We start from the raw sequence: 15,341 nt of genomic DNA, 5'->3' as shown, positions 1-15,341 counted from the left end.
TATTACGAGAGAGGAGACAATCATGAAGTGGTGGAAGAAGCTGCAAGAGGGAACATAGATTTAGATAGACGTGAAGTAGCAGAGTCAAGAGTGTTAAGGAGAAGTCAGAGGCAAAGAAAACCACCTGACAGATTGGATTTGAGTGATTATGGTTAAAAGAAGTAAAAAAAATAAAACCAAAATTTTGCTAATGCAAAATTTCATCGACACGGGGGAATGTCGTATGTGTGACGCTTATTGCGTAAATAGTCTGTATGGTTTATAAGACCTTTGAAGTTGTGAAGATGTTGATAAAAGGAGATTGTGTTTTGTCTTGTATAAATGGAATTCGTTATAGTTTATTGAATGGAATTTTGTGATTAATTAAATAATGTTGAATTATGCGTGCATATCATTTATAATCTATTCGACACCTTGAGTGCGATCTGCATGTGTTCCAAATACACAACACTTTCCCTTTTGATAACCTCCCTTTTCTTAATTTTGTGTTGAGTGGAAGACAAGGCTCTGTATGCATTTCCTTCAGGCTTACATGCGATAGCAAAATGCTGGGCATCATCCTAATTTGGAATACTGTCCGAGTATTAGCTGTTTTAAATTGTCCTAAAACAGTGTTAATTCTTGTGTTCATTCAACTTTTAAAAACTGCAAGTAAGGGTAGCAACAGCATATTTGTCAGAGTGGGAATGTTATTCTTTTCTACCCACTCTAACCAATGTGTGGAGCAAATTCTTCCCTTCAAGTACTTACATGTTCAATAATTTTGAAATCGTACACGCAAGCATATTATTTCCTTTCAAACCCAAATATTTAATTTTAATTTTTATATGCATTTTTACTTAATTAGAAAGGCTGGATAAGAAGTAGTGGCAATACTGCTATAATTTGTACCAGACTTTATTGGCAGAGGAAACACCAGTTGCATTTCTTCTATGTAATTGCCCTCTATGCTGACCACCTTCTGCCAGAAGGCATTGTACACTATCAGCACGTCCATCTCTGTTGATGTCCCACAGTGACCACCCTATGGCATGGATGATAGTTTCTTTTGTGTCGTAATGCTTCCTGAGAAGTGGTTCTTTCATTTGTGTGAAGAGATCATAATTGCACGGTCTCATATCGGACGAATACAGTGGATGTTCCAGTACCTCCCATCGCCAGTTACGTAGGAGATCCGTCACAGCGTTAGCAGTGCGACTTCTTGCATTGCCGTGCAGAATGATGGGAGTCTTTTGGCAGCAATTGCCGTCACTTCCTCCTGAGTACAGGATGAAGGTGGTGTTCCAAGAAATTGAAGTAGTAGACTGCATCAACTGTAACTGCAACTGCATGTGAGTTACAGCATTGTGCACTTGACCCCATGGATGTCGTACCCTACAATGAACATCACCTTCACACCACCACCTTAGGCAGATGCATCTTCGTTGGATTGTCGCTTCAAGTGTGGTTCGTATGAACAAGTCCAGGTTTTGTCCATAGTGACGATCCTTCCCTCTGGTAGTGATTCAGCAAGTCCTGTGACTAGCAATACCATCTTTGCACCTTGTTGATTTGATGGGGTATCCAACCCACTTCAATTTTCTGGAACCCTAGAATGTCATGCATGGTTTTGTGACATATGCCTACCTTCACGGTTAAGTTACATGGTGATCAAATTCCAGCAGGGATCACACGTGTCACGACTCTTATGTGGCATCAGTGTTGCTACTACTTTTTATCCAGCTCTTGTATTTTCCTATTCAGTTGTTTTGGTTAACGGTTTTTTTTAAACAATACATGCTAATGTAAGCAACCACTTATTATTATTATTGAAAGACCACAGTTACATTTTATATATTGTAATTGTACATAATCCGTTAATATGCACTTTAGATAAGTGTCATATCTGTCATTGGTATTACTTACATAAATAACTCTCTCATATGAAAGAATCTGAATGCAAGAAACATTGTTTGTGATTAAGGTCAGGATAAAAGTAATTTTTTAGATGTCTGACAGTGAATTTTGTTTTTTCAGCTAATCCAAACATTCCATGTGGACCAAGGGGTGAAAATAGGGTAAGTTTTCTAAAAAGGAATTCTATACAAAGCCCATTGCTTCAAGTAAATCAATTTGTCACTTTTCATCAAAGTGAAAATGAGCCTCCCCACTTGTTTTTAAACTTGCTGGTAATCATTTTATGAAGTAGATCATTTTCATTGTTCGCTACTAGGGTCTTTATACTAGATGTGAGGAGCACCTAATCTAATACATGGTGGCACATATTGTATCTATCAACTTCAAATGACAAGGGAAAGACGGTGAGTGCTTGTAGTAACTTTATATGTGTATGGAATAAAAATATACACATAGGCATTTAATACAGTGTATAATATGGACAATACAGACAACAGTGCACCTTGAAAATAATGCTCTCTAAATGTCCTTCTGCTTGCATGCACTGTTTGAGGCAATGCGGGAAGGCTTTCATGATGTGCATCTCAACATGTCCTTTGGAATAGTAGGTATTTAATGGCGACTGACAGTTCACAACATTACCCATGGCTTTCCACTGCCTAACCCACCTTAGAATGCTCTGGAACATGTGCATGGCAGTCTTCATTGCTCTGCCGCAGTGCCCGGTGCCTGTTTGGATGAAGGCTTCTACCACCGCAATCCACATCTGCACCGGCCAACACTCCGTGATATACTAATTGCCTGACTCCCAACTCTTCACGGATGTAGGTATGCCACAGATGCGCATGTGCATTCTGACAGGGTTGCTAACAATTTGCACTACCCTGTTTGATGAAGATTGCAGCGGTTATTTTCACCTGAGCATTCTTTAAAGAAGCTTTCACCCTTAAATGTTTGCCATTTGCAGCAGACAACAAGAGACACATGCCATTTGGTAATGCAACTTCAGAAATGAATACAACTTTTTGTACCAAAATGACATGACAACCTGTACATGTTCTATTTCATTCTTTAGTCCATTGGTTGCGCATGTTGCAGTGGATCCTTTTTTTCCCTTTCTTTCTTTTTTCAGCAGATTGGAGGGGCCTATGCCATTTGGCACTTCAGTTTGAAACTCCTGTGTCGAATGTTACTTGTTGCTTGTCAGGAAATAACCTACTCTAAACTGTCATGAAATATTGTGTGGAGTGGCTTGTAGGTCCCCCTTGCTCCAAGAATGTTGCATCATTCGATGTGTGATGAAACAGTTAAGGAAATACATTTTTTCTAACGACTGAACAAAATCCCCTTTAATGATGGTCAGAGCCCTTTTGGGATATTTCTTGAAGAAATAAGGTGCACTCTATTGAGTGACATACAAGTGATATGTGCAGCTTGACTGGTCACTCCAACATAGAACATAGTTTGTGAAATGAGAGACGCAGTGGTAAATAATTACAGAGAAACTTAGTTCTCAGTTTTCTGCAAAGCTGTTTTTAGTTCTAGTAATTTCTGTGACCACTGCCACCATCCTTTTTGAAACTTATTATTGTTATTATTATTATTCTTGTGTCTATGATGAAAATTGTGCATGTTCACTGTACTATATAGATTAAACAATTCATTGTGTTAGATATAATTGAACAATACATTTGGAAGTTTAACAAATAATCATAACTAGCAAAACCTTTAACTCTTTCACTGCGGAATTCTCTGGCACAAAATATCCCTTGGCTGCGTAATTAAATTTGAAAATATATTTTTTTTATAAACAAATAGTTTTCACAATTACATTGCGTTATATATGAGAGAGAACTTACAAAAGTCATTCCTTGCACTGGAAAACCATTCTGTAGTCCCTGGTGGTATGATATTTTGAAATTTTGAAGAAAAAAAACACATTTTTTTTAGAAGCAATAATTTTACAAACATTTTTTTAGAAACAATAATTTTACACAATTACATTGCAAAATATGTTACAGAAAACTTACAAAAGTCATTCCTTGCACTGGAAAACCATTTTGTAGTCCCTGGTGGTATGATATTTTGAAAAAGTTTGAAATTTTGAAAAAAAAACATTTTTTTAGAAAGAATAATTTTAAAAAATTACATTGCAAAATATGTTATAGAGAAATTACAAAAGTCATTCCTTGCACTGGCAAACCATTCTGTAGTCCCTGATGGTATGGTATTTCTCAAAACACGGGATGACGCAGAGTGGTGGAGCAGCGTGGAAATTCGTAAGTAGTATCAAGATACTGGGTGGCGAAAACTTCAGTTTGTTCAAATACTGAGCGGCGGAAATATTTGCTAAAACAAGAAAATTTTGTGCTAATACTGTACTGTCACCAAGTAACTTAGCACTTGCCTGTGTCAAACTTCCCGCACCTAGATCAATGCTGTTTTGCACTCTGCTCCATGATGTTATGGACGGTGGTACAAATTCTTCATCAGACACTACAGAATCACTGTCACCACTTGAAGTCTCATAAAAACTGTCGCTATTATCGTCACAACTTAAGAGCCCGTATCAGCGTCACTCGAAAAACGCACCGGACAGATGTCAAATTTTCTTCCTAGTCTTGCCAATATTGATTCCATTTCCCCCTTCGAACGCAAATCCATTGCATGGTAGACCGTTTGAGACTTTACTGGTGGGAGGGTTGCTGTGTCGAAAGAAACAGAAGACAAGGTTCCCTGTCCGCTACTCCCCCCCCCCCCCCCCCCGCGAGGAAGGTCAGGCTCTGACCATAATAGACCTTTCTTTTGAGCCCGAACGTTTATAACTCCAAGCCGAGAGGGTTTCTGTGACAGGACAACACATGTTCCGAGTGTCTGAAAGAAGAAAAACACACATTGACGAACATCGCAATACAACTTACATGTAATAGAGCCAAGGACTATTTAGGGGAGGCCGAATCCAGGGAGTCCGAATCTTCCACGAGAGACTTACTAAAATTAAATTATGTAAATATGCTTGTTTTGTTTAGCATCTGTCGTATAATCGAGATAGGTGTATTTCCGTCAAACTTATTGTAAGGGAAGGATTACATTGGGGTCATACAACTTTGGATGACTGTATCAAAGAAGATTTATACACACCACTACGTAAGTAATATGCTTAAATATTAAATTAAGAGCTTTACTTTTCGTCAAATGGATCTAACATCCTTTTTCGTTATTCAATAAATATTCAATTCCTTATCTGTTTCACAATCACCTTGCCAGGTCAGTTGTTTTTATACAAATTGAAGCGATCTTAACTATTCATGAGCTAGATAATGAATACGTGCTGTTATAATATTCTTATGCCATTTTTCCCATTCATGTGATAACAATATTAATTAATATTTTAATATTATTAATTTAATATTACTGTTATTTTAACTTGTTTTTATTATAAGAAGAAGGTACCAACATCATAGGCATGCGCAGACCCTCTGATAAGGGGGGGAGCAAAAACCTTGAAAATTAAGTCGGATCGGCAAAGAAAAACCTCATTTTATCTCACTGTTTTAGTTTTTTGCATTGATGTGATATATATATGTGTGTGTGTTTGCGCGCGCGAGTGTGTATATTATATATATATATATACCTAGGTATTAACATATTATTTAAATACATTACGTAATCTATTCATCCGCCCCTTAACAAACCAACAGCAAAAATTATATAGATTGTCTCTGAAATGTGAGTGCTCGTTTTCCTCCAAACCAAACTGTTATAGCAGCAACTGTATGAATTACTTATTCGTTCTTACTTTCTTTCTGGTAATTTACAATGTATTGGAGAAAAGAAACTGCGAGCGAAGCGAGCAAGAAAATTTTTCGATCCAAATTTTTGAAAGTTGAAAACAGTATTGATTTAATAGGGCGCAAAAAAAAATCATGGGACAGCATGGCATTCTTTTTTACAATTTTTCTCAATCAGATTGTTCGGCGCCCAGTGCCAACTCCCGCTACTTCCTAGCTACGGCTCGGAAGTTGACAAGACTACAAGAAAAGCAGGTACCCCGAGCGAAGCGAGAAAGAAAATTTTAAGAAATGTATTTTTATTTGTATAAAATTTAAAGTCGAGGGGACAATTGTCCCTCTGTAATCCTCTGCAAGTGATCCTGACCGTCTGGAAGAAATAATGAAGATGGACGTGAAAACTAATTCCGTCTTGAGTATCCTTTTGTCCTGCTACTAGTAGATTCTGCTAGTCTTGCTTTCTTTTAATTCAATGATTTCCGTCCAAGGTTGGAAAAAGGCATAAGCCCTGTCCCATTGTGGTTGCGCCATTTCCTTTTAGAGTATAATATTGTTTAATAACATCGACAATATTGCTCTCCACTAAATTTCTAGGTGAAAGTATAATAATATAGGGGCATGGAACGTCTGGAAGGGGGACAAGGATGACCACACCTTGAAAACAAAGGTCAACCTAAAAGTATATATTTCACAAGTATAATTAGATTTCAGTCATAGTAATTTACATTAATTATTATGTAATGGGGACGCAGGAATGCGATAATTTCAAATTCAAGTGGTGTTTTTTGAGAGGACAGTACTAGTATCGGGGTAATATGCCCAATGAAAAAATACCTTTCTTGTCCCTTTGTGGAAAAATCTGCGAACGTCCGTGATTAGGGGGCAATCAACCCCCCCCCTCCCGTGCGCACGCCTCTGACCAACATATATGGAATAGTTTATAACATCGAGTAGCAGGATATCTCTCCTGTATGGTGCTGTAAACTAGGGAAATAATGACGATGTTTTGTAGTAGTGCATAGCTATTCACCCTGTTGCGACACATGTGCAGAACAGGCGGAAGACATTCTATTGTGTTTTCTGCAGTTGGTGAATTATCCTAAGTGAGATGATTTTGATGTTCTTTCTTTTCTTAACGTAATAAAAACGTGTCTTACAACCTAAGGTGTCATGCTTTGTGCTCCGCCTGAGGATGAATTGTATGATGAAACTGATGAACGGACACTCACAAAGAGCATCCATGCCGGGATTCGAATTCCCGGATGTGCTAACCACTTCACCACGGAGGCCAGTGCTAATGCACATGAATATCAATCCAAGTTAGCCATTTGGGATCATTGGGAAAGTTGTGTAGTTAGTAAAATGTGTACTTTTAGCATTTTTGATACAATTAAAACTATTTACAGCCAATGCATATTACTCATATTGAACCGGAACGACGAATTTGTGAATTTACTACAGGACTTTTCAAACATCCGCAGATAAGGCTAATACAGTTTCTTGTTCATATCTATCATAGTTATCCTGAAATACACGTATGTCAGTTTTCACGCAGCTTACTAGTTTCCAGATATGCTTGATTCTGTTAACTGTACACTCCTCTTATTCATAGTTGCGAACTATCTCTCCGGATCCGAGCATGCATGTGAAAAAGAACTGAATCACTCCGCCACGGGGGGCAGCTTTTCTGATTGTAGTTTGTCATTCGAGTATTTGCAATGAACATAATTGTCAGTGATGTTTTCTCAATCCTTTCATCGTTACATCGTTATTGAAAACATCCGAGAGGCAAAAATACGACATTAAGGAATTAAAAGACTAAAGAAACTAACTAACTCTTAAATGTTAATAATTAGAAAGATTATAAGTGAACCTTCCCGCCTCGGTTAGTGGTAATAATGATGCTTTGTAATCGGCGGGTCACGAGTTCGATCCACGGTTAGGGACATTTAATTAAGTGGCTCGGATTCCACTATAGGCTGTAGGTTTTGTCCCGATTAGCCTCTGTGCAACTAAACATTGCAATTTAGTGCAAAAATCAGCAAGCTTGGGCAGTTTTATTCCTTGTAAGCCTAGGTCTTCATGTTAATAAATTATTATTTATGACGTTGGAAAATAATTTATGCCGAGTGGCCAATTTCTATTCCATGGAGAAGAATCAGATGTGAAACATATATAAAACTATTGGTAGTTATTTTCACTACTAATCACATCTGCCCAGTGCGAGAGCTGCAACTGTATCCATTGATTTATGTCAATGATATTGATAGTCAATGCTTTGTCTAGTGTAGGTGAATTTGCACTGAAAATATGTTTGTTCTCTCAGTGTTACCTTCACAATACAATTGGTAACATCCTCCAACTTATAAAAATTAATTTTTAACACTCGCTCCAAAAATAGTGACATGATTTACATAGGATAATAATTGTTATCATTTAAGTTCGTAGGCATCGTATTATCATCGTTTGACCCTCCAACAACCAAACAGCAATCCCACAGCCTCTGAACACATCCACCTACCAGATAGGCAGCAGAGTATCTGTAAATTTTTTTGGCAAGTTTGGAGACTTGTGATTTAACAATTACTTAGTACGTATTAAATAATCAATGTCCGTTGTTGATCCATGCAGATCTGCAGCTGCCACCTCCAACCACGATTTTACGTACAACACGTTGCAATAATCTTGCGATCTTATAAAAGCAGGAAATGTACTTGAACATAGCAATGGCCTTGCCCTAAGGGAAGTTTTATAATGGAAAATATTACGTAAGATAGCTTCTACTTCTTTAATTTTCGATCGCAAGGCGTCTACCGTACTATAAAAATCTGGGGGCTACAGGGAGCTTAGATATGTTGTTGGGGTTTCATCCCTCCTGACCTCCTTGTAGCTCCGTCCCTGGCTGTATGTATTTCGTCCAATGAGTACAAGCTAGCAAAACTGTGAATTTCAACAAGTTTGTAGGTAATTCTGCAGCTGTTCATAAAAACAGACGTATATTATTAGTTTCTTGCTGTGGTTCACTTTCCCATTTCAGCAAAAAAGTATTCACACTCTTTACATACGGTGAGTAAATGGGGGGGAAGGGAGAAGTTGCCCCTTAATAGCCTCACTTAGAAATTTATTGCAGAAGAATCTAATAACAGTTCTTAAACAACATTATGCTTTTATAGAAATAAAAGTAAATACTATTTTCAAACCTATGAAAGTTCCAAGTAACTACGTAAGGAAAGGGTAGTGTATTATTTCCTATGTAATTGGACTCTCCCACTAGCAAATTTCTTATTAACACCTCCACATATTTTATTCTTTAGTTGTATTATCTGTATGTGTCTGCAGAATAAATTGCCCATATATTGCACATGAATAAATTATGTGTAGTTCTTTTGAATTTGCGGTACTAAACCACGTTTATACGTACAATAGTCTTTGAACGGCAGAGATGGAAAATAAAGCGCCAGCAGAGAACAATGGTGCCACTGAAGTTGAAATTCATCTAATAAAGTGATTTTAGATGCGTCGGGACACACACGACCCTGTTTTGTTCCCATCAATGTAATAAAAACAGTGAGATGGAATGAAGGCTTTATTTCGTCAGCTGAACTCTTATCAAGGCCCTTGCTCCCCATAATCGGAGGATCTGAGCATGCCTAAAATTCCTTATACAGAAATAGTGTTATTTGTCGTATATCCAGAAAGTTGATTGATTTGCTTTATTTTACTTCGCTTTTTGTGCCACTTTTAGCCAATTTGCGAAGAAGGGAATAAGTGATGATATGATGAAATTGATGAATGGACACTCACAAACATCCGCGGCCAAGCCGGAATTCGAACCCGGGACCCCTGGCGTCGTAGCGCGATGTGCTAACCACTCCCCCACGGTGGCCGGCCCCAGAAAGTTGAAAGTGAATGAAATTTCTATGGTGTGTTTTGTATGGTCATTATCAATAGTAAGTCTGTCATATTATTCAACTAAATAATGTCTTTGGAAAAGAAAAAACAACATATAATTAATGTATTTTATTTTACATAAGACCTATGCCTAAAAGTATTTTTGTATATGATGACACAGAACTATCTTATGTTGTGACTTCTTTGGGTCTGACTGTAAAATATATAATTGGTGATAAAATAACGCAGTAAAGTATTAAGTAAATATATTTTATCCCCCTACTTACAAATCATGAAAGGAGCCAAATTCGAAATTAAGTTGAACGGACGTTCAAAATGTTTAAAAATAGCACTATTTCCATCAAGTATTTTTTACCATTGACCCTCAGAAATATCTCAAACTGACAATGAACGTTCATTGAACTTATTTATGATCGACAGCTAAAAAGTCATTCATTTGCGTGACTGGTTGATAATCCACCACCAGATAGAATTTACACAATATTTACCTAAAAACTTTGAGTAAAGTCACCTTCCCCCTAAAAAAATCCCTTGGTAATGGACTTTCATGTTCTCACAAAAAAAAAGTTATAATTTGGCACAATTTTTCTTTTGCAGGCAAACCTTTTGTAAAGGTGTACTTGAGTCTGTGCAACCAGCCCTTCCCATTTGTGAACAATATACTGGAGAAATCCCCTGTTCTTCACTGTTGTCATTGCACTACAACCCCATCGTGATTTAGTATTAGGATATAGCGTAGTGAAGAACTGTTTACAAGCATCGCACAAACCATTGATTCTCCCCCAAAACCTTTCCCTGAATTCTTTTTTTCTTTTCCTAGCTCTCAGCATGCGGTTTTCTTGGAAGACCGGCCGATTGTGAAAGAAAAAAAGGGCCGTGGAGGGGGGAGGGGGGAGGCGGGGTTGAGCGCGAGCGGTACAGAGGGGGAAACGGCTAGCGCGACCAGCTTAGAAACGTCAAAGTTAAAATTTACATACATTGCTCTGTACGTCGACGAACTACAGACATTCTAAAGAAAATTATGTAAGATCAGTTTCATTTCTTTGCTGTAGAAGAACAGTTGAAGCTTTCTTGCGCTTTAAAATGTTGATTTAAGTTATTACATACAATTGGCGAGCAAGTGAATTTTACGAAATTGAGATATGGAAAACTACGTAATAAATAATATATTTAAAGAAAGGCTGCGCGACATAACTAACTTCATATTTGATCTTTAACTCAGTAAAATTTAAATGCCACACACTTGACTGTTCGAGCACAGAACGTCGACGCAAGAACCTATTTTTTAGGTATCGTCACCAGCGGTGATACGGGCTCTTAATTCACCTTCTGATTCTGAGTCAGCAAATAACAGTTGAGTAACATCATTATCAGACAAGTGTTGACGACTTGAAGAAGCCATGTTGTTTACATTCGAACATGCATTTGAAACTGACATGTCAGAGTACTCAACGCTCGTATGTCAAAGAATTCTAAACGGAGGCGTAATTAGCGACATCGTACGGATAAAAACAAAACTACAAGTTCAAATAGTTCCAAATACTATCAACAGATGTCAGAAGGCTACTAAAAGCGACATACTGCGGAAATGCGACTCCCGCAGCAAGTGGAAGTATGAACTCGCAATTATGCAACTTCCACAGAGCAAGGCACCTGGTGTGCTGTTCATAAATGCGATGACCGCAGCGAAAGAGTTAACATCCACTGAACGTTACTTAGAACACAGATCTCACTTTTAAAAGCTGAGACCATGTTAGAATTCAGTACACATGAGTCACATTCAACTGCAACAACAATTATACACTCCTTTTTTAAAGGATACTTTTATTCCATGTGACTAGGGACCTCGATATTTTTGTGTTATTTTTTTCCAAAATTGATGCTAATCTTTAAGTACTTTTCAGTGTTATCTTTTCCAAAAGTTTGGGGAAGTTACTTTCTATTATTTCCCACATGACACATGCCAGTGTTACGGATTTCATGTAAGAATAGGTACATCCTCAATATCCGCCGAAACCTCACCACTTCACTCGGTAATGCCAATAATAATTATAATAATAATAATTCTTGCACTACGGATGCTGATGTCATGGCTCTCATGTGACAGTAGGTTTATACTCAATACCATATTTTACCACTTAATCGTCTCAGATTTTATGCCAAATTTTTCTGCGAAAAAGTAGTATAACCATTATTTGAGCATTTTTTTGGTATTACTGGTACTTAAAAATCATTTATTACTAAACTGTCTTTGGTTCAAGATTAGGATGTACAGTATACTCATTGTTGATTTTTGTTTTTTAGTGTTGCTTTTCTGCCACTGTCTGACAAATTTACAATTCATGGTGGGTTAAAACAAGGAGATGCATTATCTCCATTGCTCTTTAATTTTGCCTTAGAATATGCTGTTAGGAAGGTAAAAGAAACTAACGAAGGATTAAAATTAAATGATGTGACTCAGTTATTAGCATATGCAGATGACGTAGACTTATTAGGGGATGATATAAATACAATTAAGAATAATGCTAAAATATTTTTCAAAGCAGCTAAAGAGATAGGTTTGGAAGTTAGCAAAGAGAAAACTAAATATATGCTTACAGGCCGTAACCAAGTGTTAGGTAATAATCAAAATCTAATTATTGATAACAACTTGTTTGAACCAGTTTCCAAATTCAAATACTTAGGAGTAAAACTAACAAATGAAAATGATATTGAAGAGGAAATAAAAAATAGGCTTAATTCAGGAAATGCATGTTACTCTTCTCTTCATAAATTTTTGTCTTCTCGTTTAATATCTAAGAAACTAAAAGTTAAAATATACAAAACAGTAATTTTGCCTGTAGTATTAATGGATGCGAATCTTGGTCCCTTACATTGAGTTGCTTGGGTTGGTGTTTTAAGTCCACTTTATGCACAGTAAGGCTAATCGGGACTGGACCTACAGTTTAAAGTGGGATCCGAACCACTTGTGCCTCCACCGGGTATCGAACCCGGGACCCCTTGATTACAAGGCAATGATGCTACCACTGCGCCATGGGGGAGGCCCTGGTCCCTTACATTGAAAGAGGAACTTAAGTTGAGAGTATTTGAAAATAGATCCTTAGGAAAGAATTTTGACCTAAAAGGGATGTGGAGACAGGTGAGTGGAGAAGGTTACATTATTTAGAAGTACATAATTTGTATTCATATCCAGATATTATTAGAATAATGAAATCAAGAAGACTTAGGTCGGTAGGCCAAGTGGCATGAATGAGAGGGGAAAGAAAAGCTTACAGGATTCTTGTTGGGAAACCTGGTGGTAAGAGACCTGTAGGAAGGCCAGGACGAAGATGGAGAGATAACGCTGAGATGGACCTAATGGAAATCGGTAGGGATGGAAAAGAGTATATAGATCTTGCTCAAGATAGGGACAGATGGAAAGCCTGTGTTGCTGCAGCAATGAACCTTCGGGTTTAAGAAGGCTAGAGAGTTAGTTAGTTAGTTTTCTGCCACTTTGTCTAAATAGCTACCCATGCCTTCAAACCTGACACCTCTGCTGTCATAGTGCACTGTGCTAACCACTCTGCTGAATACTGGTGAATATACAAGGTGTACAACTTTGCTTCCGCCGTTTTCCGACAGGTGGCAACAACAGGAAGTAGCGGTCGAAAGAAGCAGATCGCAGACATCATGCAGTTAGCTTGGACCTCTGTCAAGATAACCCCATTCAAACATTAGTCGAGTGGTGTGTGCATCGTGAAGTTGTTCGCGATTGAAAATGTCATTGTACGAGCCAAATTCTTGCCATTTGCGGGAGGTTCTACTTTTTTGTTTCAATATGAAGAAAACTGCGGCTGAGACTCATCGAATGCTCTCCACTACGTATGGTGAGGATGCTATAAGTGAGAGAACCTGTCGTGAGTGGTTTCAATGCTTCAAGAACGGTGACTTTAACGTCGAAGACCGGCATAGTGGTGGAAGACAGAAAGTTTTCGAAGATGCAGAATTGGAGACATTGCTGAGTGAAGACTCGCGTCAAACTCAAGAAGAATTGGCACGATCATTGGGAGTGACACAGCAAGCCATTTCAAAACGTCTGAAAGCCATGGGTATGATTCTGCATGACAACGCACGACCCCACGTTGCCAAGGTGGTGAAAACGTACTTGGAAACATTAAGATGGGACATCCTACCCCACCCACCTTATTCTCCAGACATCGCTCCCTCTGATTATCACCTGTTTAGATCAATGGCTCATGAACTGGCTGACCAACACTTCCGATCTTATGAAGAAGTCAAAAAGTGGATCGATTCGTGGATCGCCTCCAAAGATGAACAATTTTTTAGACGCGGCATTCGTACGCTGCCCGAAAGATGGGAGAAAGTAGTGGCCAGCGATGGACAATACTTTGAATAATGCCTGGGTAATCAATGTTTTTCATTCCAGCGTCATATTTTTGGGGAAAAACGGCGGAAGCAAAGTTGTACACCTTGTACATTAAAATTGAATATAGTCCAAATTGACTAACATACATAATTTCTTCGTGACAGTTTAGCAAACATTTTTCCCCATCTGAAATAAAATAAAACACATTAGTTGTTATGGATTTATGCATTATTTTCGAAACCTGAGAAAACGTACTACTGTGTTGTGAAGTGTGGATTCTGTGTCATTATCATTGGTTTCGTTATCTGGCTCGTTGATGCAACAATTAAAAGATAGAAGGCTATGAATCAATTTTTGGACTTATAAAACACAGGATGTGATGATTATGCAGTGGCGAAGATTATGTAGTGAACTATGGTATCGTCTGAAACCTCACCACTTTGCTCGGCAATGAAATGCAACAAATGTCAATGTTATAGTTTCCATATGACAGTAGGAGTGCTCTAGATATCTGCTACAAATGCTTATATTACTGCTCCCAATGATAATGACACAGAATCCCTCTCGAAACCCACCACTTTGCTTGGTGATGCAAAACATTCTGATAGTATGTGAAAAATCTTGACAAACAGCCATTTACATGTGGTTTCATGTAGCTGTCCATGTATAACATGCACCACAGTTTTTTGTGTAAAATTTTGGTCAGTTTGTGCATTATGCCTACGTGCATAAATATGGTACTTTTTATTTTTTCAGCCTAAAAAACAGAGAATGTTAGATTTTCTTGGTACTTTTTGTTTTTTAAGCACAAAATGTGTTGAAATTCACATAAAGGGCCACAATTTACATTTTAAGTCAAATTTGTATTATTTTGTGATCTCGTATGCATGAAAAATGTGTTTAGAACATGTCACTACACATGCATAAACACTTTTTTTTAGAACAATTACCATTTTTTGGTGTTACTGTGTTTGCAAAATATCAAGGTCCCTACATATGACCAACTGGAATACTAAAGCATAGGCAAAGTGCTACTGTGTCCATTGCATGAACACTTATGCAGGATGCGGAGCTAGGTGTAGCTTTCACTGAAGTAGCATAGAGTGTACATGCTGATCTCTGTGGGAGTGACTGATCACTCCCTATACTCCTTGATTTTTGGAGTGATCACTTCCCTGTACTCCTTGATTTTGGGAGTGATCACTTCCCTGTACTCCTTGATTTTTGGAGTGATCACTTCCCTGTACTCCTTGATTTTGGGAGTGATCACTTCCCTGTACTCCTTGATTTTGGGAGTGATCACTTCCCTGTACTCCTTGATTTTTGGAGTGATCACTTCCCTGTACTCCTTGATTTTGCGAGTGATCACTTCCCTA

General features: G+C 37.9%; 1 protein-coding gene across 1 annotated transcript in view; it reads left to right on the top strand.

The window, feature by feature from the left end:
* Positions 1 to 15,341, top strand: part of Lrrk (Leucine-rich repeat kinase) — a 280,688-nt gene that overhangs the window by 20,559 nt on the left and 244,788 nt on the right. Inside the window, exon 4 of the mRNA XM_083138226.1 lies at positions 2,017 to 2,057. Coding sequence (XP_082994352.1) covers positions 2,017 to 2,057 — 41 coding nt within the window. The remainder of the gene's footprint in view (positions 1 to 2,016; positions 2,058 to 15,341) is intronic.

This window comes from Lepisma saccharinum, chromosome 16, assembly GCF_977018435.1.
Source record: "Lepisma saccharinum chromosome 16, izLepSacc3.1, whole genome shotgun sequence".
NCBI lineage: Eukaryota > Metazoa > Arthropoda > Insecta > Zygentoma > Lepismatidae > Lepisma > Lepisma saccharinum.
This window is presented reverse-complemented; position numbering and strand designations above follow the sequence as displayed.